Source organism: Lontra canadensis, unplaced genomic scaffold (genome assembly GCF_010015895.1).
Source record: "Lontra canadensis isolate GAN:19392208 unplaced genomic scaffold, GSC_riverotter_1.0 scaffold180, whole genome shotgun sequence".
Classification (NCBI taxonomy): Eukaryota; Metazoa; Chordata; class Mammalia; order Carnivora; family Mustelidae; genus Lontra; species Lontra canadensis.
Genome location: NW_022631174.1, coordinates 1,239,646 through 1,263,305, shown reverse-complemented (window position 1 = coordinate 1,263,305; position 23,660 = coordinate 1,239,646). Strand labels below are relative to the sequence as shown.

At 41.7% G+C, this 23,660-nt stretch overlaps 1 protein-coding gene across 3 annotated transcripts in view; it reads right to left on the bottom strand.

The window, feature by feature from the left end:
• The window catches only part of SMG6 (SMG6 nonsense mediated mRNA decay factor), a 237,758-nt gene that overhangs the window by 200,578 nt on the left and 13,520 nt on the right, over positions 1-23,660 (bottom strand). For all 3 annotated transcript variants that reach the window (XM_032846751.1, XM_032846750.1, XM_032846752.1), the window contains exons 7-8: positions 21,670-21,780; positions 21,086-21,298 (exon numbers count right to left, since the gene is read on the bottom strand). In XM_032846751.1, the coding sequence (XP_032702642.1) occupies positions 21,086-21,298; positions 21,670-21,780 (324 nt within the window). The remainder of the gene's footprint in view (positions 1-21,085; positions 21,299-21,669; positions 21,781-23,660) is intronic.

The window sequence follows — 23,660 nt, the reverse complement described above, 5'->3', positions numbered from 1 at the left end:
CAAATCAGTGGAAGTACTTAACAAATGTACCCTAGGATAATGCCAATAGGAAGATAGAAAAGTGAGTAAAACCTTGCTTTCCGTAAGTGAAATAGCAGTAATAGAAGCAGTAAAATAAACACTAACATTTTTTCTAAATCCACAAACTGCCTGGTTAATAGCAAAAGAGTTCTTCAAGAGTCAAAGAGTATATGTACATTCACACACCATCATCAAGGACTGTGTATAATCCAGAAAAAATACCTGAAAACATACTCTCCTGCCTACCCACCTACCACAATACAGGAAAACCCCTGAATCTCTCAGGAAAGGGAGGAGCAAGAACTAATCTAAGAACCCAAAGGAGAACAAAGCTTCAGTTTAAGAAAGATGTGGTCACAAAGAAGGTTTCACAAACCACTATGCTGTGGGTACCAAAAAGCAAATAATCAGCATACAGAGAGCTCTGGCAACCTCATGCAAACTTCAGATTTAAGCAGGGCACCAAATAAGGGAAGGATTCTGGTGCATCAACTCCTAGGAAAAGTGTTTCAAGTTAAAAATGGTTATTCAGGTTTGGATGCAAACTTCTGTATCTGTTCTTTATCAACTGAGACACCTCTCCCTCATTGGCAGCTGGCAGCAAAAAGAGAAGAAAACTGTGAGAATAAAAATGGGTTACACACAGACAACATGACCTGGTACAGCATGGCGTTTACCTGGACACCAAACAAGACTATAAACACGCCAGCGCAGAAATTCTGGGATTCCACATCCCAGCTGACTCCAAGTGTCTCCAGAAGCTAGTGGGCCATGATGTCACACACTCCCCAGCCCCCCACAGCCAGACATAACCAGATAGTTCAACATTAAGGCCAAAAACCACAGCACATTTGGAGACTCAGTTTTGCTGTGACTGAAGGCAAGGCCTGCTTCCATCTAGTTTTTTGTCAGTCGTGTCTTCTCTGTACTTGTTCCCAGACCCAAAATATCTAGTTCAAAAGACAAGGCAAACACCTTTAAATCTCTCATCTTTGATCCAATTCTCCTTTCTTCTCTCAACAATGAGAAATCAATCTTAGGCATACCAAAGAGTATTAGCAAGGGAAAACATGAACACTAACTTCTTCCTAATTTATTTACAATGCTCTATCCCCGTCATTATAACTATTAAACATATAGGGAAAATTGGACTTCAGAGTTAAAAAGGAAGAACAAAAGTAACATGAGTCAAAACCCAATTAAACTCTGCTGGTTCATGGGGCGCCTGGGTGGCTCAGTGGGTTAAATCCTCTGCCTTCGGCTCAGGTCCTGATCCCAGGGTCCTGGGATCGAGCCCCGCGTCGGGCTCTCTGCTCCGCAGGGAGCCTGCTTCCTCCCCTCTCTCTCTCTCTGCCTGCCTCTCTGCCTACTTGTGATCTCTCTGTCAAATAAATAAAATCTTAAAAAAAAAAATAAAAAAATAAAAAAATAAATAAACTCTGCTGGTTCCACACGAATGCTTATAGTTTGTGACAACTTATCAAACTGTATGGCTTTGATATGTATGCTTTCCTGTACATATATTATTTTTTAATAAAAGGGGTTTTTTTTAATTACCATAATCTTTTCTGCCGTTCCACCAAAAGCCTTTATTCCATAGCCAATAATCTTTGGGACTCCATCTTAGTGCAGAATGTCAAATGCCAGGTCTGTTGATGGGGTAGACTATAGCCCTATTTTACAGATGTAGAAACAAGGAAAGAGATTAAGAAATGTGTCCATGGAAATAAAAAAAACAATTTAGGAATGTATTCCAGAAGATGTAAGTCCTAGTCTCCATCAGCCACAAGGGACAGCTTATTGGAAACACCAAGGGCATCTATTAGTGCCTTATTCAACCACTTGATATGTGCCACATTGAAGTATTTTAAAGTCATACTGTTTTACAGATCTGTCCAGAAGTCCAAAGGAAAATCTGTCAAAAAAAATTCCTCAGTGAGAATGTCAACTGACTTACACAGTTTGCTTTATAAATTAGGACCCAGTATCTCAGAGATCTGTGGCATAAGTCAGCTCAGAATCTTATTAGACAGAGTAAAGTTTTAGCATCCTCACCAAGAAACATCCCAGAAAAACATAAATCCACTGAGGGTATCATCCCAGCTCCTCCTTCCCATGTGCTTCAGTAGCTGCAGTCCTACTGTGTGAGTGCAGGGCAAGAAGAGGACTTATTGCCAATGGTTACAACACAAAGCATAACTTACTCCTAAGCCAAACTGCCCTTGGCTCAGAAAGCTTCCCAGAATGATGGAAGGCATGACTTTAGGATGACTCAACTTTTGCTAATGCATAAAATAAAGCAGAGAAGAACTATCTGAAGGATCTACATCTAAGCTTGGGCCAAATCAAAAGCCCAAAGTATCTACTTTGTGATGAATCTTCAGCTCCAACTGACTGATTACACAGCATCAATTTGGACATCTGTACCATGGCCTAAGATATTCTAGTTACAGACTCTTGGCTAGGAATCCTAGGAGCAACCACTTGTAGTTTCTAACCACACTGTATTTTTATCTGTTATTCCTTCTGCCAGAAAAGCTGGCTTCTCCCATCTACCTAAAGAACCTCTTCCATCCTTCAAAAGTAAGGACAGATCACCTTTCTAGGTAGTTTCCCCGATTCATCATGAATTAATTCTTTCTCCTCTGTATTATCCCTATACATATAGTGTACATATTTCTACTATCACATCTGTAACACTTTACTGCAAGTATTTACTTACATACCCGCTTTTCCCACTAGACTGTATCTTTGAGAGAAAAGATCAATATCATTCACCTTTTTGTGTACAGTGCCTAGAACAATGATTAACACATAAAGGTACTCACTATATTTACGGAAAGGACCTCAACGGGGACAGGGAAAACCTTGATCCCCTCAGAGAGGACCAGCTGACCTAAGAGGTTCTACAACTGAATAAGCAAGAGAAAAAGAGTAAAATGTCCATAAAAAACTGTTATTTCGGGCACGCATGGGTGGCTCGGTGGTTTAAAGCCTCCGCCTTCAGCTCAGATCATGATCCCAGGGTCCTGGGATCAAGCCCCGCATCGGGCTCTCTGTTCAGTGGGGAGCCTGCTTCCTCCTCCCTCTCTCTGCCCACCTCTCTGCCTACTTGTGATCTCTGTCAAATAAATAAATAAAATCTTAAAAAAAAAAACAACTGTTATTTCAGGCAGTGTATGAAGTTATATACTATACTGCAGCATAGAATAAATTGAAAACAAGAAAGAGGAACAAAAGAGAAAAAAAATCAGAGGTCACTAGTAGCAAGGTCATGACACAAACTACATGTCACAAAGTCCTTCACATTTATTAAAGAAGTTACCAGTTTGACACTAACCTCTAGGACAATTAAGACAGAAATACTTTTTTTTTTTTTAAAAGATTTTATTTATTGATTGACAGAGAGAGATCACAAGTAGGCAGAGAGGCAGGCAGAGAGAGAGGAAGGGAAGCAGTCTCCCCGCTGAGCAGAGAGCCCGATGCGGGGCTTGATCCCAGGACCCTGGGATCATGACCTGAGCCGAAGGCAGAGGCTTTAACCCACTGAGCCACCCAGGTGCCCCAAGACAGAAATATTGTTAAAAACAAATTCATAAATGTGCATGAAGTTAAATCAAACAAGAAAACCCACATGGAACGACTATCTCTGATACTAAAAGCAGAAATTTCTCCCATGGGTTTCCAGAAAGAAGATACCACGTGATACAAAATAGCAACGATTCCCTAGACCTCTTTATATTATTTGTTTGAATACAGGCCAATGACCTTACACCAAAGTACAATTCGGTCAAAGCAATACTACTGGGGACCAATACGTTACCCATGTATACAGTTCTCTGACGGTTCTAGGCATAAATGACATGGAAGAACAACAGTAGGAGATGCCTAGTGATTTCCATAACAGATGCTCAATAAAGTTCTTAATCAGTGGACAGATGGAAGACAGACAACTGGAAAAACCACTGAAGCTCTCAAAAATAAAAATGTGTGGTAAGGGGCACCTGGGTGGCTCGGTAGGTTAACCCTCTGCCTTCGGCTCCAGTCGTGATCTCAGGGTCCTGGGATCGAGCCCCTCATCGGGCTCTCTGCTCAGCAGGGAGCCTGCTTTCTCCTCCTCGCTCCCTGCCTGCCTCTCTGCCTTCTTGTGATCTCTCTGTGTGTGTATTAAATAAATAAATTTTAAAAATTAAAAAAATTTTTTTAAATTTTAAAAAATGTGTGGCAAATACATTTTATAAAGACTCAAGCATCAGAAAGAGTCTGTATTTTAAAGTTCTTCTGGTCTAATGTCTATACTGTAACACTTGGAAAAATAAAACTGAGCAGTAACTCCAATATTAAATATTTATGAGTAAAGTGAAAGGCTTCCAAGAAGGGGGGAAACCTGGAGTTTCCCCCGAAGCCTAACAAATAGTCTGCCGATTGGGAGAAGATCGTCAGCCAAGAAAACAACTTTTTCATGTTCTCTATGTAAGCCCAAACATTACATCCAAGACAGTGAAAACAGAGTAGACAGATGAAATTCTGGAACCTTTATGAGTAGAGAGGGATTACAGAATGATAGGACTGCAGATACATCTCCCCAAGAGTATGGTCAGAAATAAAAAACGATATAGGAAATTCGTGAGAAAGGCAACAGGGGGAAAACGAAAAGGTCAATGGAATCTCTTGCCCCAAACAACAGGCAGTATGTTACTATATAAAGTGAGCTGCTCCCACAGTAACATCAAATCACCACTCTATTCCTTCCTAAAGCAGCTGCAGAGTGACAAGGATCCCGTGTAAGGGTCTCATTCTACTTTGGGAGGCTCTTCACAGACTAGGAGCAGGACCAACCCTACGGGACAATTTATAGTACACCCTCACATACATTCCAGTTGGCTAGAACTCAGCAGCTGATTGCTCTCTTGTCTAACTTGGTAAGAAGCCAAAGGAGGACTTTTCTCAGTCAACTCTCCCAGGCTGGAAAATTCTCCAAACCCAGAGTTCTGGCTTAAGTCTGGATATCAGGTTGTTCACAAGATGCCAAAACTACGTCCTTATATCAGCTTTGAACAAGTCTCTCAAGTATACCATACTGATTCCCACAGATCTCAGATCATCTGGATATTAAGGTCAAAGATGGCCACTCTTCTTCTCCCATAGAGAGGAATATGCTTTACAAAGCACATGCAACATCAAAACAAAGTTTTCATAAATTAAACATCAATCTCAGTAACTCTTTAAGGGGGAACATGAAACATATTCATTAAATGGCCTCCTTAAAACCTTTTTTTCTACCCTACTGAGCACCCTCCATTTTCCATGAGTTACTCACATTCTCTCTCACTATGGTCCTTATGCCACGAAGAGCCAAATCCCAAATCTGTTCCTCTGACTGAGAAGAAATGAGAGAAGAAACCTTAACAAGGTGTTTTTTATTCTCATCAAGCTCCTGTATTGGTGATTCTCAAGCAGAACAGTAGCACTCCTTCCAGGGAGTGCTTGGAAATGTGTGGGGACCACTACTGATATCCAGCAGGCATGCTAAACATCCTGCAGTGACTGTCCCACAAAATGAGGAACTGTGCCCCCGAGAAGGCAGTATTAGCCTTATAATAGTGTCCTAAGTGAAAGACCGCCACTGTAGTAACTGCCTTCACCCTTCCCATTCTAGAGCAGAGGTGGGCAAACTCTTTCTGTAAAGGGTCGGACAGTAAATTGCTTAGGCCTTGCGGGCCACATACATCTCTGTCATATGTTCTTCCTTTTAAACAAGTCCTTATGTAAGTATGTTACAAACCACTCCTAGCTTGCAGGTCTTTGGCAGTCTTTTATCTACCCCTGTTCTAGACCATTACCTGACTCATGATAATCTGTTCACACTGAGAGATGCTGATTAAAATAAAATGTGATGAAGTGTGCAATAAACAACTTTAATAACGTTTTTATGTTTTAATTTTAATGAATGTAATAAGAGCTTCAGAATTTAGCCTCAGAACCTAAAAACTGGGGTATTACTTACTTCTAATTAATTAAATAATTCTCTCCTGTCCTCTCCTCCTCCCCTGGGCATTTTTGTTTCAGGTTTTCACCCAAATGTTCCTTTTCAAACACGTTTCTCGAAGAATACTGGTACTGCCTTTCCCCCTCTTCTCAGGATGTGTTACTTCCTATTCACTATGTATGCCACTCAGAAAGTCTCTCTAAAATTACTACTGTTAACATTTTCTAAAATGTCTAAACCAAACCAAAGCCTGGAAATTCTGACTGGTATCTGGGTCCTGACTTTCCGGATGGTAACTAAAGGTCACGTGGGGTGGAAAGTGGCCTGTGGGTAACACAGAATACACACATGCACGCGAACAGGATATGTTGGTAATCCGGTTTCCTGAGACCTGGTGAGTTGTGAGAGTTCTCATCAACACTGTTGGGGAAGATGAAAAACCTTAAGCTCGGAAATACTGGATTTTAACAGTGTCCATTCTTAGAATTAGAATTTCAGGCTAGAGCAGGAGGCGCAGATACACCTCTTTTCCCCCACATTTTACTTGTCTAAAAAGGTGAACAACACACACACACAAAATAAACGAAGTTAGTATCTGACAAGGTCTCTTCACAGTGTGAAAGCTGGTGCTTGCAGCCATGGCTTATGTCACGTCTCAAGCCCAGAAAGATGAAGAGTGTGGTTTTGGTGTTTAACCAGCCTCAATTGCACCCTGGCACTCTGTTTCTTCCCCCCAGAGAACTTTGCTCTGCTAGAGGAAAGAAACCAACCTCACATCTTGAAACGAAACGGCTAGGATAAAAATAAAGCCCTGAAGTGGTTTGGTGACCGAGGTCATATGGGGCGTTAAGGGTTTGTAGGTAGGGCCCAAGTACTTTGAGAAACTTCCACTCACTGCCAACCACAAAGAGACAAAGAAAGACATCAGCCTGAGAGTCCAGCAACGATCCAGGCAAGCAGCCCCAGTCCTTGCCTGTTAGGGGCTCTTTCTCACAGAACGCATTATCAATATCTGAAAAACCCAGTCCTGGTTCTACCTTTGAAGCCATCTCACCAAGTTCTGTTTCTTAAGGCCTAAGAAAAAGAGAGCCAACCTGTAGCCTCTTCCTACAGAAAGAGGCTTTATGAACTCCTGTCATCCTAGGTTGCCAAGTCTCAGGTCACAGAATACTTTCAAACAGCTTTCAGGGTGGAGGAGTATGACATAAGGCACATCCTATAAACTACTTCACAAAAGTAAAGGGCTTTATAAATGACATGATGTTCATGTAATTCACACAGCAACCCTGCAAAACTGTATGGTACCCAGCCTACAGACAGGTTATCTTTACAAGGCCAAGAAATTAAGCTAACTTTTTCTGCTTTGATAATGATGGGGCAATGAAATAACTGAGTTACCACAGATACAAACATTATCGATTAGCACATAGACTCAACTCTTCCCTCTCTGTAAGTCAGATCAATGCTTATGTCATTCAGAAAAAATCAGGCCAAGAGTTTTGAGCTGTACCTAATGGCACTAACTCTGAAAAGTGCCAATCCAAAGGTTTACAATACCACACTGGGACCTAAAACTCACTCCAAGATTCACCTTGCCTAAGAAAGCAGGCCTTCTAAAACCGTGCTCTGAGCTCTAGTTGTGCTCCCAGGGCAGTGGGGGTGAGGGGAGGGTGGAGGTATTAGATGTGTACCACCCACACATCACAGCTTTCTTTCCAGCACGGTGGTGGCAGTGGCAAGCAGCGGCAGCTCAGGTGCACAAACGAAGTAAGGGGCACCAAAAAACAAGACAACTGGTCTGAAGAAAATGCCACCTGCAAAACACACTTGAAAAATAAAAAAGCCTGCAAACAAATCTAACAGGTTGAGTATGTGAAAGCTCCATGTTACAGGCTGCCTGACCTGGGTTTCTCACAGTGAAGCTGTGCTCCTTTGCTGGCCAATGTTTACTTTGCTGGACTCTTGATTAAATGCAAGAAAAAATACACTTGTGTACTACCCAGCCTCACAGAGCCATGCCTTCAGTCAGAAAGAAAAATCATGGGGTGCCTGGGTGGCTCAGTGGGTTAAAGCCTCTGCCTTTGGCTCAGGTCATGATCCTAGGGTCCTGGGATCGAGCCCCGCATCCGGCTCTCTGCTCCGTGGGGAGCCTGCTTCCTCCTCTCTCTCTGTCTGCCTCTCTGCCTACTTGTGATCTCTGTCTGTCAAATAAATAAATAAAATCTTTAAAAAAAAAAAAAGAAAGAAAGAAAGAAAAATCATTCTCAACTTTTTTTTTTTTGTAAGATTTTATTTATTTATTTGACAGACAGAGATCACAAGTAGGCAGAGAGGGAGAAGGAAGCAAGTTCCCCGCAGAGCAGAGAGCCCGATGCAGGGCTCGATTCCAGGACTCTGGGATCATGAACTGAGCCGAAGGCAGAGGCTTTACCCCACTGAGCCACCCAGGCACCCCATCATTCTCAACTTTTAATAGCGCCCTCTAAGGAGAAAAAAAAAAAAAACACCATGGAAACGTGGGACACATGAAATTTAGTCAGGGGCAGCATGCAAAGTTTCAGAGAGAAACTATGATTTCCAAGCCTAGAAAAACAAGGTTCTCATGCTACCAGAGATTTCAGGTAACAACTAAAAAGCCTGGAGTTAGAGAAAACTACAAAAGATAAGAAAAGTTTCTTTCTTTTTTTTAAATGTTTTCTTACTATTTTTATTTGCATTTTTTTTAAGACTTTGAGAGAGAGTGAGCAAGCACACAAGCAGGGGAAGAGGCGGAGGGAGAGGCAGAAGCAGGCTCCCCACTGAGCAGGGAGCCCAAGACAGGACTCAATCCCAGAATTCTGGGATCATGCCCTGAGCCAAAGGCGGGTGCTTAACTGACTGAGTCACCCAGGTGCCCAAGAAAAACTTCCTTTTTTAAAAAACATTTTATGGGACGCCTGGGTGGCTCCATTGGTTGAGCGGCTGCCTTCCGCTCGGGTCGTGATCCCGGCGTCCTGGGATCGAGTCCCACGTCGGGCTCCTTGCTCGGCGGGGAGCCTGCTTCTCCTTCTGCCTCTGCCTGCCTCTCTGTCTGCCTGTGCTCGCTCGCTCTCCCTCTCTCTGACAAATAAATAAATAAAATCTTTAAAAATAATAATAATAAAAATAAAAAACATTTTATTTATTTATTCATGAGAGACACACGGGGGCGGGGGGCACAAAGGCAGAGGGAGAAGCTGGCTCCTTACAAGACTCTACTCCAGGACCCCGGGATCACGACCTGAGCCGAAGGCAGATGCCTAACCAACTGAGCCACCCAGGTGTGCAAAGAGTTTATTTCCAGTCAACTGGTTTGGTGGGTGGCATTCAGACTTTTCTAGATCACAGCCTGATGCTTTTCAGTTCACACACTTAGGCAGAGTAACTTCTCATTTTTCACCAAGTTCGGCTGCAACAGGATGTTGAGAAAAGAAGCTGTCCCAGAGCTATGTGTGTAGGCCTCCATTCCCAGAGGTACTAATTTCATCAGGAAACAGAAGCGATACCTTCAGATTCCTTAGGCTCACTATTAGACTGCGGACAAAGAGGGAACCGGCCTGGTAGCAGGACATACTGCTAACTAGTTTCTGGATCAGCACCAATGACAATACCACGTGAAGCCAAGCAAAACACTTATGCCCCCCCAACCCAAGAAAAAAAAAGAAAAAGAAAAACCAAAACAACACTTATGGTCCAATGATTAAGACGTTTCCAAACCGTGACCAAAATGAGGACTGATTGGAGGGACTTGCCAATCCTAAACGATCTCTGAGAAACAACTTAAAAGCCTAGATTGCAATAACCCATTTTGGCAGCACTCTGAAAGCACTGATCACAAAATCAAATGCCTACTTGGCTCTGGCAAACTGTTGCCAGATCTTGATTTTTTTCGTAAATTAGCTGGCAACTGATTAAACCTTAAAAACAAAACAAGCAAAAATCTACTATTTGGGGCACCTGAACCATATGATTAGTCTTAGCATCACTAAAAGTGAGACAATCAGACACCTGCTAATGCAGGGCAAAATGAGGGACACAGCACCACCTGAGAAGTACTCTTGCCAAAAAGGCTGAACCCAAATCTAAAAAAGTTTCCAGAGCTAACTCTCATTTACAGGAATATGAGGGACAGAAGGAAAGGTTAAATGATACCACAAGGCAAACAAAGACAAATCCAGAATGTGGGAATTCTACAGGACAACTAACCAGCTTAAAAACCTTATGACGGGGGCACCTGGGTGGCTCAGTGGGTTAAAGCCTCTGCCTTCGGCTCAGGTCATGATCCCAGGATCCTGGGATCTGGCTCTCTGCTCAGCAGGGAGCCTGCTTCCTCCTCTCTCTCTGCCTGCCTCTCTGCCTACTTGTGATCTCTGTCTGTCAAATAAATAAATAAAATCTTAAATAAAAAAAAAAGAAAACCTTATGACGTGAAGAACGTTTTTAAATGGGAAGGCAGAATTGTTCTTGACTAAAAGAAACTTAGAAGATAAAACAATCCAATATAATGTGTAGGTCTTCATTTGAACAGACCAACTCTAAGACCTCATTTGTAAAATAATGTGGGAAGTGAAGTTATGGATCAGATACCAAATGATGCCACGGACAGACATGGCAATAGCACTGTGGTATTTAAGAAAAAGTCCACTATTTTTTAAAAGGTGTGTATAGAAGTGAAATGTATAGGGTTGGGGCGCCTGGGTGGCTCAGTGGGTTAAAGCCTCTGCCTTCAGCTCAGGTCATGGTCTCAGGGTCCTGGGATTGAGCCCCGCATCGCATCGGGCTCTCTGCTCAGCAGGAAGCCTGCTGCCTCCTCTCTCTCTGCCTGCCTCTCTGCCTACTTGTGATCTCTGTCAAATAAATAAATAAAATCTTAAAAAAAAAAAAAAAGATTGTGCTGCCTGAGAACACTGAATCAGGAACAATGGCCTCGTTCCTAATAATTTTCGTGTGTGTATTACTTGTGATCTCTGTCAAATAAATAAATAAAATCTTAAAAAAATAAAAATAAAAATAAAATACTTCAACCAAGGGCGCCTGGGTGGATCAGTCAGTCAAGCACCCGACTCTTGGTTTCGGCTCAGGTCATATCTCATGGGTCATGGGAGCAAGCCCAGTGCCGGGCTGCTCTGTGCTCAGCGGGCAGTCTGCCTAAGGATTCTCTCACTCCCTCTCCCTCTGACACCCCCCCCCCTCCACTGCTCATTCTCTCTCTCAAATGGATAAATCTTTAAAAAAATAAAAATAAATAAAATACTGCAACTGGGGTACCAGCATAGCTCATTCGGTTAAACATCAGACTCTTAATCTCAGCTAAGGTCTTGATCTCATGGTTGTGAATTCAAGCCCCACACTGGGCTCCATGCTGGGCATGGAGCCTACTTTAAAATAAATAAATAACAAAATATAAAAATAAAATAAAATACTTCAACCTGGGCGGGGGGGGAACAATACAGGAGGGAAAGCTAAAACAAAGATGGAAAAATATTGATAATTATTGAATATGAGTTACAGGTTATATGAAGGTTAATTTTATTATTTTCTCCTATGTGTGTTTGAAATTTGTCATTATTAAATAAAACTCTTCATGTCAAACAAAACAGGTCTGCATTTAAACAGTGGGCTCCCAGTATGTAAATTTATCAAGCCTCATTGTTCACTTTGGTTAGAAACAGCAAAAAATAAACTTAACACCTTAAGAGATTATAACAAAAACGTAAGTATGTACATAACAACTACTACCACCAATACATGAGAAATTATAATATGCCACTCATCGTTCTTCACGTGCGTTACTTCATTTAGTCTATCAGTATCGCCATCTGACAGATGAAGAAACTGAAGTGCATGCTTGAAGCCTCCCTGCTGATAACTGATAAAACTAAAACTTGAACTTAGAACTTCCCAAAGCCCAAGCTGTTAAACTCTGCAGTATCCTCCCTCTAATATAGCAAATGCTGGACAAAATTAATAAAATCTATCAAGCTGCCAGACTCTAAGAGAGATACAACACACCTATAAGCAAGCACTCATGGAAAAATCTCCCAAATCCAACAGTAAAATGAGGGGGGAAAGAAACAAAAATGAGTAACTGTGTATGATGCTAAGCGTAAAAGATGAGAGAGAACCAAACACACACACACACACACACACACACACACACAATCTTTTACCTATTCAAAAATATTTCTTTAAATCAAATATTTAAAAAGGCAATCACTCCTCTGCTAGATCTCTCAATCTCTATTCCTATCAACCTAGAAGTCAACCCCAAAACTGCCGCCTAGACACTTTTCCAACTAGAACCCAGTTTTTTAAACAAAGTCATGAAGCTTCCATGCTCAGGGGGCCTCAAATTAATCCCTCATGCCCCAATTTATCACTAGTTCTAGATGCTTCCCCACAAAACGGACCCTTTCAGACTAATCTTTCAAAACAATAATCAGTACTATTAGATGTCTAATCTTTCTTGAAGTTCTTCTTCCTTGTTCGTGTGGCTTAAGAAGTTTCTCTTTGGGGCATCTGGGTGGCTCAGTGGGTTAAAGCCTCTGCCTTCAGCTCAGGTCATGATCTCAGGGTCCTGAGATCAAGCCCCGCATTGGGGGGGGGGGGGTCTCTGCTCAGCAGGGAGCCTGCTTCCCTTCCTCTCTCTCCCCCTGCCTCTCTGCCTACTTGTGATCTCTGTCAAATAAATAAATAAAACCTTAAAAAAAAAAAAGTTTCTCTTTACACAGGAGAGGAAAGACATTACAGCATCATTCTGTGTACTCGGATAAACAGCAAGATATGGCACCTATGTTGACTTTAGAAATTAGAGTACTACTTTCCAGTCAAGTTCTGAGTTGATAATTAGGCATGGATTTTTTTCTTCTGATTCCCCAGGTTAATGGGCATTAGACATTTCCAATACTAAGTGCTGTGACTATTATAAACACGCAGGAAAAACATACCCTAAGATGTTAATGGTAGTTATTGACAGATGGTAAAAACACATTGCTTATCTGCATTTTCATACTTTTTAAGGATGTGTTGGCTTTGTAAATTTTTTAAAGAAGATTTATTTATGGGGCGCCTGGGTGGCTCAGTGGGTTAAGCCTCTGCCTTCAGCTCAGGTCATGATCTCAGGGTCCTGGGATCGAGCCCCGCATCGGGCTCTCTGATCAGCAGGGAGCCTGCTTCCCCCTCTCTCTGCCTGCCTTTCTGCCTACGTGTGATCTCTCTGTGCCAAATAAATAAATAAAGTCTAAAAAAAAAAATTTATTTATTTTTGTGGGGTCAGGGAGCAGAGGGAGAGGGAGAGAGAATCCCGACCAGACCCTATGCTGAGCACAGAGCCCCACATGGGGCTCGATCTCACAACCCTAAGATTAGGACCTGGACTGAAACCAAGAGTCAGAACCTTAACCCTACCTAGGCACCCCAGCTTGGTAAATTTTTAAAGGCAATAAAAATATCAAAATGAAAAGAAAAGAAGATTTGCCCTACTTAACTGAACCATTGGCAAATTCCTCCAACAACAAAGACACAAAGAAACACTAGTATCTTCTGCATATTTAAGTTTGGAATGCCTAAAGCACCACCTAAAAGAATAGCCCTCAAATTTTAATCAACAAATTGTGGGGCAAAAAATTCAGCAATTTCCACCCTACCTAATTTAACGAATGAAACGGTACTGCTTTTGTTGTAGTATGCAGACACGAGAAGTAAACAATGAGAAAATGAGAAAATCCAGAAACAACTGCTTCCAGAATCCCAAAGTACATTATTTGGGCCCAGCCCACTGACCACTACCCATACATACGACAGCACCAAACTAGAAAGTGTTCCTGCAGAAGGCTCAGTCTCTCTCCCACTCCAACTTTCTCATATGATCCCCCAAATTATCATAGATTCAGACACCCTGCAACCCCTCTGCTGTGTCACACCTCCTCTGTCTTTTGCCCATGCTGTTCCTTCTACTTGGAAGACTCTCTTCTCACTTGGCCTAGTTAACTTTCAGGAAGCCGTCCAAAGTCATTCTCCTTTTCCTCATTACAACCCATACTTCCTCCAGGACTAAACCAAGTGTTCTTCTCTGTGCTTCCATGGTACTCAATGCATATCTCCCTCACGCCACTTACCACAATATATTTGGCCATAATTATTTGTGGATTTTGTATGTGTGAATTCAGCTACTTGCTAAAACTCATTAATAACACCAAAATCAGGAGCGCCTGGGTGGCTCAGTTGTTAAGCATCTGCCTTCGGCTCAGGTCATAATCCCAAGGTCCTGGGATCAAGCCCCACATTGGGCTCCCTGCTTGGCGGGAAGCTTGCTTTTCCCTCTCCTGCTCCTCTCTCACTGTGTCTCTGTCAAATAAATAAATAAAATCTTAAAAAAAAAAAAAACGAAAAGCCACCAAAATCAATACCCATGATGCTTTTGCAGTCATTCATGGACATACCCAAAATGGCAGAAAATTCAAGTTGCCTGATACACATGTTCCCAGCTGAGGTTCAGCAAGATGACTCTCTGACTTGTCCAAGTTCTCGTATTTTAAGCAAGTGCCCTTTTCATGGTCTATTTAGAGCCATGTTTTTCATGCTTTTTGTTGGTGATTTCACTGTTTAAAATGGCCTCCAAGGCTGTGATGTGCCTTATAGAGAAAATGTGTGTCTGTTGAGGCACAAGTTATTGTGGTGTCAGTCATGAGTTCAATGTTAATGAATCAGTAATATATATTAAATAAAGTGACTATAAACAGAAACCTACATAAAACAAGGTTATGGGGCACCTCGGTGGCTAAGTCGGTTGAGCATCCAATTCTTGATTTTGGCTCAGGTCATGATTTCAGGGTTGTGAGATCAAGCCTCGCTTTGAGCTCCACGATGAGCATAGAACCTGCTTAGGATTCTTTGTGCCTCAGCCCTTGCCTCTTCTCCCCACTCTCTCTCTCTAAAAACCAAACAAACAAACGAAAAAGGTATGTACTGATTACTTGATGAAATTCTTATAACCAGAGGCTCACAGAAATCTAAGCCTGTATTTCCCTTAGAAGCAATGGCTCAGGGGCGCCTGGGTGGCTCAGTTCTGTTAAACATCTGCCTTCGACTCAAGTCATGATCCCAAGGTTTTGGGATCGAGCCCCGCATTGGGCTCCTTGCTCGGCAGGAAGCCTGCTTCTCCCTCTGCCTCTGCCTGCTGCTTTGCCTACTTATGCCCTCTCTCTCTCTCCCTATTAAATAAATAAATAATCTTAAAAAAAAAAAAAAAAGGAAGAAGCAGTGGTTCAGTATTCACTAATTCAGTGTCTGTGGTGACTTTCTAGGATATAACTACCACAAAAGACAATAACCAACTGTATACCCAAACATTCTGTTTTTGCGGCCATTACTTCCACCAGATCAGAGTCTGGCAAACCAGGCCCACAGGCCAGAGGCAGGCTGCCTGCCACCAGTCTTTGTAAATGAAGTTTTACTGACACCCAGCCATGCTCATTCATTTATGCACTGTCCACGGCTATTTTAGCACCCCAAAAGCTGGGCAAGTAGCTGTAACAGAGACCATATGGCCTGCAAAGCCTCAGATATTGACTACCTGGCCTTTTTCAGAAAAAGCTTCCTGACCCACGCACTAGACTCTAAGCTCTTTGAGGTAATAATAATGTCTTATTCATCTTTACAACCCTAGCACAAAGCTGGCACAAAAGGACAGGTTAGACTTTAGTCTGGTTAAGCACGGGACCCAGAAGCAGCCCTCTACTCTAAAAACTCAAAATAAGGGTGCCTGGGTGGCTCAGTGGGTTAAAGCTTCTGCCTTCTGCTCAGGTCATGATCCCGGAGTCCTCAGATTGAATCCCGAGTCAGGCTCTCTGCTTGTCAGGGAGCCTGCTTCCTCCTCTCTCTCTCTCTGCCTGCCTCTCTGCCTACTTGTGATCTCTGCCAAATAAATAAATAAATAAATAAATCCTTTAAAAAAATAATAAAAATAAAAATAAATAAAAATAAAAACTCAAGGGGCGCCTGGGTGGCTCAGTGGGTTAAAGCCTGTGCCTTCGGCTCGGGTCATGATCCCAGGGTCCTGGGATTGAGCCCTGCCTTGGGCTCCCTGCTCAGCAGGGAGCCTGCTTCCTCCTCTCTCTCTCTCTCTGCCTGCCTCTCTGCCTACTTGTGATCTTTGTCTGTCAAATAAATAAATAAAATATTAAAAAAAAAAAAAAACCCTCAAGATAAACTGCAGTAAATTCTGGGTGTAAACAAGTCCTGAAAAAAAAAAAAATACAATCAAAAGAAATAAAATAGGGGTGCCTGGGTGGCTCAGTGGGTTGAGCCTCTGCCTTCGGCTCATGATCTCAGGGTCCTGGGATTGAGCCCCACATCGGGCTCTCTGCTCAGTGGGGAGCCTCCTTACTCCCCACCCCCGCCTGCTGCTCTGCCTGCTTGTAATCTCTCTGTCAAATAAATAAGTAAAATCTTAAAAAAAAAGAGAAAGAAAGAAAAAGAAAAAGAAATAAATATTGGTACGGTTTAAAAACCACTGTGTGGGTGCAATAAGAGAGATTCAAATAAGGAAAGGCTGAACAATAGACTAGGACCTACTGAGGTATGGTCCAGTCTGAACGCCAAAACACATTGAGAAGGGTGAGGGAGAAGAAAGATTTGTCAAGAAGTTGGCCAAATACACAATGACATTTCATTACCTAAAGACATTTTCCACACATAGCACCAAACAATAACCACAGTCAGTTTGGGAGAATGCTGGGAAATGGTAAATGAAATCATGCCAACACATGAGAACTCACTAAGGTTTCAGAGACAAACATCTATCAATGGTTTCTATTCTCATTTGTTCATTCTTCCCCAGTAGACAGATTCAAGTTACATTCTTTTCAAGATATGAACAGAGCAGTTTCATCAGAGACCCTGGCCTCTCAGTGTGAAAACTGTTTCTGATGCTATAATCTCCTTAATTAACTCACTACCTGCAAAAACTCATTTACTAAGCAGCAACCCTTTTCTGATCTCCAATGGGAGCTGCGGTATAGCAGAAGGCACATCCACTAAATAAAGAATGTTTGCAACCCTGGTAACATTGAATTTGAGTAGCCTAGCTGGCAGGGGTAGAGTTTAAATATGAATCTCAATTAGTTTAAAAGGATGCCACTTACAGTTGAGGTTGGCAGTCCCTCCCCAGTTAGCGTGTTCAACCCAAACCACATCTCAAGGCTGAAAACCAACAACCCACAGGCTAACCTCCTGTAGCCATTCAGAGAGAGATCCAAAGCCTGTGCCTGGTAGAGAGAAAACAAACTAGTTGGGACTCTACTATCATTAATAACAACCACCTGAAGCCAAACTTTCTGCTTCTTATTCATGGATGTGAATTTTAGTAGTTTGTGCTAGAAACTCTCTAGGAATTGCTAAGGAAGCAATTCCTAGTAAGGCTAATCACCCAAAAAAGACAACTAAAATGAATATTTTATTAAAATGAAAATACATAAATTACACAGATAAGGTAAACAAATGACCTATACCTGTATAACGAAATATCATTCAGTCATACTAAGAACATACCAAAAAAAGATATTCTTAGGTAGAAATACAGTCAGTTCTGCTATAATCCTTGTTTTGAAAATATCCATTTGTTCCACTGTGATAAATACATTGGGGAACAATTTGAGCATAGCACAAATTTTGCATCTCCTTATGCGTGATTTTGTTCATGAGAAACACTGAGTGAGCACAGAAAATTACACTCAGCTGAACCGAACTACAGAGAAATAGAAAATATACACACTCTCCAGATATCTACCAGCTACCACAGTTCACCACGTGAACTCATTCTAGGCCACGCCAATCCACATATGGTCTTACATCCAATTTCAAATAACTCTCCTTCCACCACTTCACAATAACGCTAAAGCTACAATCCTTTTGAAGTCCACTTCTAGAGTTCTTTTCTTTTCCAAAATAGTATTTATACATTTCTTAACCAATGGACCTGTATAAAATTGCGTAACTGTCTTATTAGGTTCATATCTTTTTTCTTTTTTTAATAAGTCACTGAGGATGTTTTTCAGTGTCGTGCCCCTAACCACATCTTGTCCATGAGCTCTGTGGCTTTTCTTCTGTGCGATTTTACACAGCACAGTGATTTTTAGGACTGTGTGTGTTATAACATTTTAACAGGACTGTATGTCCAATTCGTAAGTTAAAAAAGCAAACTACAGGGGTGCCTGGGTGGCTCAGTGGGTTAAAGCCTCTACCTTCGGCTCAGGTCATGATCCCAAGGTCCTGGGACCAAGCACCGCATCGGGCTCTCTGCTCAGCAGGGAGCCTGCTTCCTCCTCTCTCTGCCTGCCTCTCTGCTTACTTGTGATCTCTGTCTGTCAAATAAATAAAATCTTGAAAAAAATACATACAAACACAAAAACACTTAAAAAAAAAAAAGCAAACTACAGGGGCACCTGGGGCGATGATTATCAGGCTAAAAATATAAAAACAGCTTCACAAATAGTTTAAAAAAGAAATGACCATTTTACTCTGTATATGTCTTTAATTATTTGAAATTTCTACCAAAAATACATCCATATATTATTAATATGATTGAAAATAAAATAATTAGTAAAAATTGACAGAGTTAATGCCAGCCCATGTGCTGAAAATAAATGCCTTCTCTGAGATGCAAACAAGAATAAAAACACAGACTTAGGGATGCCTGAGTGGCTCAGTTGGTTAAGCGTCTGCCTTCGGCTCAGGTCATGATCCCAGGGTCCTGGGATCCAGCCCTGCATTGGGCTCCCTGCTCAGTGAGGAGCCTACTTCTCCCTCTGCCCCTCTGCTCCCCTACCCTACTTGTGCTCACTCACATACTCTCTCCCTAATAAATAAAATCTTTAAAGAATAAAAACACAGACTCATAAACACATTCCTTAAAAATCAGGGAAATACCTAATGGAAAAGAGAGATCTATGGAATATTAGTTATAACCTTAACTCTTACGAGGAATACTCCCCAACCTTGAGGTAAAGGTCAAAGAAAGCCACAAAATGCTTTCTCAAATTGTTGTTACTTGCATTTTATTTATTTACTTAAAAGATTTATTTATCTGAGAGAGAAAGATGGGAGAGCACAGAAGGAGGAGCAGAGGGAAAGAATCAGACTCCCCGCTGATCATGAAGCCTGGTATGGGCCCTGAGATCATGACCTGAGCCAAAACCAAGAGTCCACGCTCAACGGACTGAGACACCCAGGCAACCCTGTTGCTTTCATTTTAGAGACAGACAGTGGAGCTAACACAATAGAACAATTTCTCTCTTACTCAAACAGGCTTCCCATTTGGGGCTGCAATATCCAAACTAGAAGAGGACAGCAGCGAGAGAGTCTACCAGAGCTGCAACTCCTTTGAAGCAGCCCATGCAAACTATGGCACATGGCAAACTGGAAGTTTCATTTGTAAGTAATGACTACTTTCCAAGTCATGCAGAAAACAGCTAAAGACTAAGAAAGCTAAAGGAAAAGAAGTAGAAATTTTATCTTTTTTAAAGATTTTATTTATTTATTTTAGAGAGAGGGTCAGGAGAAGAGCACAGGAAGAGGGACAAGTAGACTCCATGGTGAGCACAGAGCCTGATGCAGGGCTTGATCCCACAACCCCAAGATCATAACCTGAGCCGAAACCAAGAGTTGGACAATCAACTGAATGAGCCACCTAGGTACCCCAGAGAAATGGCGATTTTAAATTAAACCCCAAAGAAGTACTCCTAACCCACCAACTTTTGATTCATTCTTGGTTGCAGACAATCATGTCTCCAACTTCAAATAGAAAAAAGAAAACATCAACAAGGCCCTCCCTCATCTTCCTCCCACAACACTCACAAACTGTCCTGACCCCCTATTACCTGTTCCTCCTTTCCCTCAAATATAAGAAAGAGGGATCTCTCCCCCTCATTCAGGCTAATTCCTGCACTTGTGCTCCAGATTTCTCTCCCTTCCAACCCTCTGCAAGGACCTCTCCCTGCCATCCATCTCCTTTCTCTCTTAGATTGTCAATTTACTTATCGTTTCTTTCTCAAGTGACTGAAACAACTCTCATAACTTCAATTCCATCTATAAGAGGCTGCCTTCAAATACCTTCATCTCTAACCCAGGATGCTCTCCCCAGCTTCAGATATGATAACCTTTAAATCTCTCTTCAATGTCCTACAGAAATTTCAAAATGTCTAAAACTAAACTCTTCACTTTCTCCTAAAACCAATTCTACCTCTATTCCCTATCTCAAGGAATAGACCAGCCTTAACCCAGTTTCCAACCCAGAAATACCTAGGTAGATGTTACTTTTGACTTCCTCTTGTCCTTCAGCTCCCCCTGTCCAATCAAGTACTTTGGATTCTACCTCATTAATATGCCTCATATTTGTTCCCTTCTCCTCATCTCCAGACCCATTTCCTGGTTCAGGTCCTCTCCACATCATACTCGGATTATTGCAGCACCCCTCCTTCTCTTGTTATTTCTAGTCTTACCCTTCTCCAAATTTTTCACAAAGCAGCCGGAGTTATACTCTAAAATGTGTTATCTGACAAGTTACTTCCTTATTTAAAGCATTCAATAGTTTCCTACTACCTTCAGGATAAAGGTCAAATTATTTACTACATAACCCTTCAAGATGTGGTCCCACCTCATCCCACCATCCACTCCACTAAGAATTTTACTCTCAAGGCACAATGCAGTTTTCCTACTATGCTCTCTCTCCGACTAGCTTCACAGAATCCCAACAGAATCTTTAAGTATCATACTGGTGACTCCAAACACAAAGCAGCAAAAAATTCTCCTCCTATACTAAGTAGCTCTTCCTTCAGAAAAACGAGTTTTACTAAATTCGGTAGTGCCACATAGTGGTGAGAGAGGGAAGCACATAATAAAGATGAAGTGTATGTAGCTGAGAGAGGATGGCAGAAAGCCTGACGTGATTTACCTTCCCTGGGATTCATGGGAAATGTCTGTGCAGTGCCTTCCAGTTGCATGTACTGGGGCATCCACTTTTACTTAGTCTTGCTCATTATATCACTCTCAGGAACTTACATCACTTGGGCTCAGGCTCCCCAGTCCATTCTCCTGCTCAGAATCCTTCCCAGATTCAGTGCCCTGGGAGGACCGGGGATGAGATGGATGGATCCAGATCTCTAAGCGAGTGGTGTCATCTCCAACATGCCGGAAAGTAGACTTCTTTCCTTTCCGCCACTGGTCAGGGCTCAGTTCCAATTCCTCGTGTTGCTTTTTTTCCATCTGTTCTGCCTGTACGATATACAAACACATACGCTCAGACTCTCCTGGGATTCAGCTAATAAAAAGAGGCACTCACCTCATCTGAGTTTGTTGCCCAGGGGCTATAAAAAGTAAAGACTTTGCTATAGTCCCTAAGTAGCAAAGTATTATCTGCTTTGTCTCACAGACATTATTAATTCCATAATCTAGATGCACAACGAAGGGCCCTGGAGAACTCTCCTGAAGATGAGTTTGGTTCTGCATAGGGGCTGACTGACTCCATCAGCACAGCCCAATGGGACCCCCTGAGGACATTATAAGGCATTCCCCTGAGGACACAGAAGCACTAAGAGAAACATGTTCTTTTAGGAAGGAATGAGTCTGCCTGCATCCCCACTCACCTTTCGTTTGGTCTCCTCAAACAAGCTCATGAGACTCTCCTTGGCAGTCAGGATAGGGTTGCTGGCAGCTAAACTGCGCATATAGTAATAGACAGCATCAAGCTTCCTCCTCTGCAAAAAGAGGCCAGAAACATCAAGTCAACCAATCCTTTTCCTGACTCCAGCCTGAGTCAGCTGACCTAGAACACCTTACTATCTCTCCCAGGCTGTAAGGAATTCCAATAAGAACATCAGAATGCTATCCATGGGAGGAACCACTGCGATTACATCAGGGATCTCTCCTGGCACAGGACTCTGTCTTACATGCAGAGATACTCTAAGAGCCAAGCACTCACAAGAGAGAAAAAGAATAAAGAGCCTCATCAAATATAAAATCCAATTACATTTTGTTTTTAGAGAAAGAAAATGTTCAACTCACTAGTTGTTAGCTAAAAACATTATAATAACAATGGCAACATCACTGATTTAAGCACAGTGAGACAAGTGACTATCACTTCATAGATTTTGCCTCTAAACCTAAGAAAATCGCCCCATAGGCATTATTAGTCCCATTTTAAAGATGAGGAAATGGGTGCCCAGGCAGATTGTTGTCCAACAACATAACTTGTCCAACAAGGCCTCCAAGCCAAATCCTGGGTATGCCGGTGTATGAACCTATGTCTGTCTGGCTCCTGAGTTCAGGTGTGTACTATACCACACTGACTCTGCAGAGAAAGGGAAATATAAACTATTATCCAATGAATTCAGCAAATAAATACTTCAAGTCTGTTTTACAACCAATTAATAAGGAAAAGAAGTAAAAGAAAGGGAGAAGTTCAGAAAGGAGGGAAAAAACACTGAAACAAAGGGGGAAAGAATGTCGAAAAGACATTTTCTCCAACTTCATATACATTTTTCCCTTTTTTTCTGTCTCAAAATGCATTTAGAACACTAACTTCTTTCTTACCCCAGTAACTCATTCCTCAAAACTTGCATCTTAAAAAAAAACAACAACAAAAGTCCTCGCAGGGCGCCTAGGTGGCTCAGTGGGTTAAAGCCTCTGCTTTCAGCTCAGGTCATGATCTCAGGGTCCTGGGATTGAGCCCCACATCGGGTACTCCACTCAACAAGGAGCCTGCTTCCCCCCCTCTCTCTCTGCCTGCCTCTCTTGCCTACTTGTGATCTGTCAAGTAAGTAAATAAAATCTTTAAAAAATAAATAAATAAAAATTTAAAAAAACCCTCACATCTTCTATTCAGCTAGCATGGTTAAAGGTACACATTCTAAGGTCAACTGCCTGAGTTCAAATTAGGTCCTGCCATTTATTGGGTAGATATTTATTAGAAGATAATTACACACCTATGGCTCCTAAAATGAGTAAGATTCATACTTACTGTATGACTGATATACTGTTACAGCCAGTTAAATGGGGGCTATTTTTTTGTTTCTTATTTTTTAAGGTTTTATTTTTAAGTAATCTCTACTACACCCAACGTGCGGCTCAAACTCACAACCCCGAGATTAACAGTCACATGCTCTACTAACTGAGCCAGACAGGCAACCCTAATGGGGGCTATTTTTAGTATTATCCCAATCTGTACTGATCTCAGCCTATACCACTCACTTGATTTTAGATTGTGTTTTGTCCATTCTACAATGATTTTTTCATATTCTAACATTTCTGAAATCAAAACAGAACTTACAATCAATATCTACCATTATGTCTATTTATAATTCACATATTCTTTTTTAGTGGTCCAGAAAATAATGGCACATCTAATCAATTACATCACTTTTCATGAAGTCTAATTTGTATCACTGTCCACACACCTTGTGTTTTCACCACATTTTTCAGAACAGAAACCATACCACACATTCATCAATCATAGTACCTAGCAAAGCACCGTGCACAGTTTCTCACCGAATTCTTGAAATTCACTGAATGACTGATTAGAGGAGACAGAAAACCGAGATAGTGATGTTAAAAGACAACTAGGATAAAAGGGAAACAG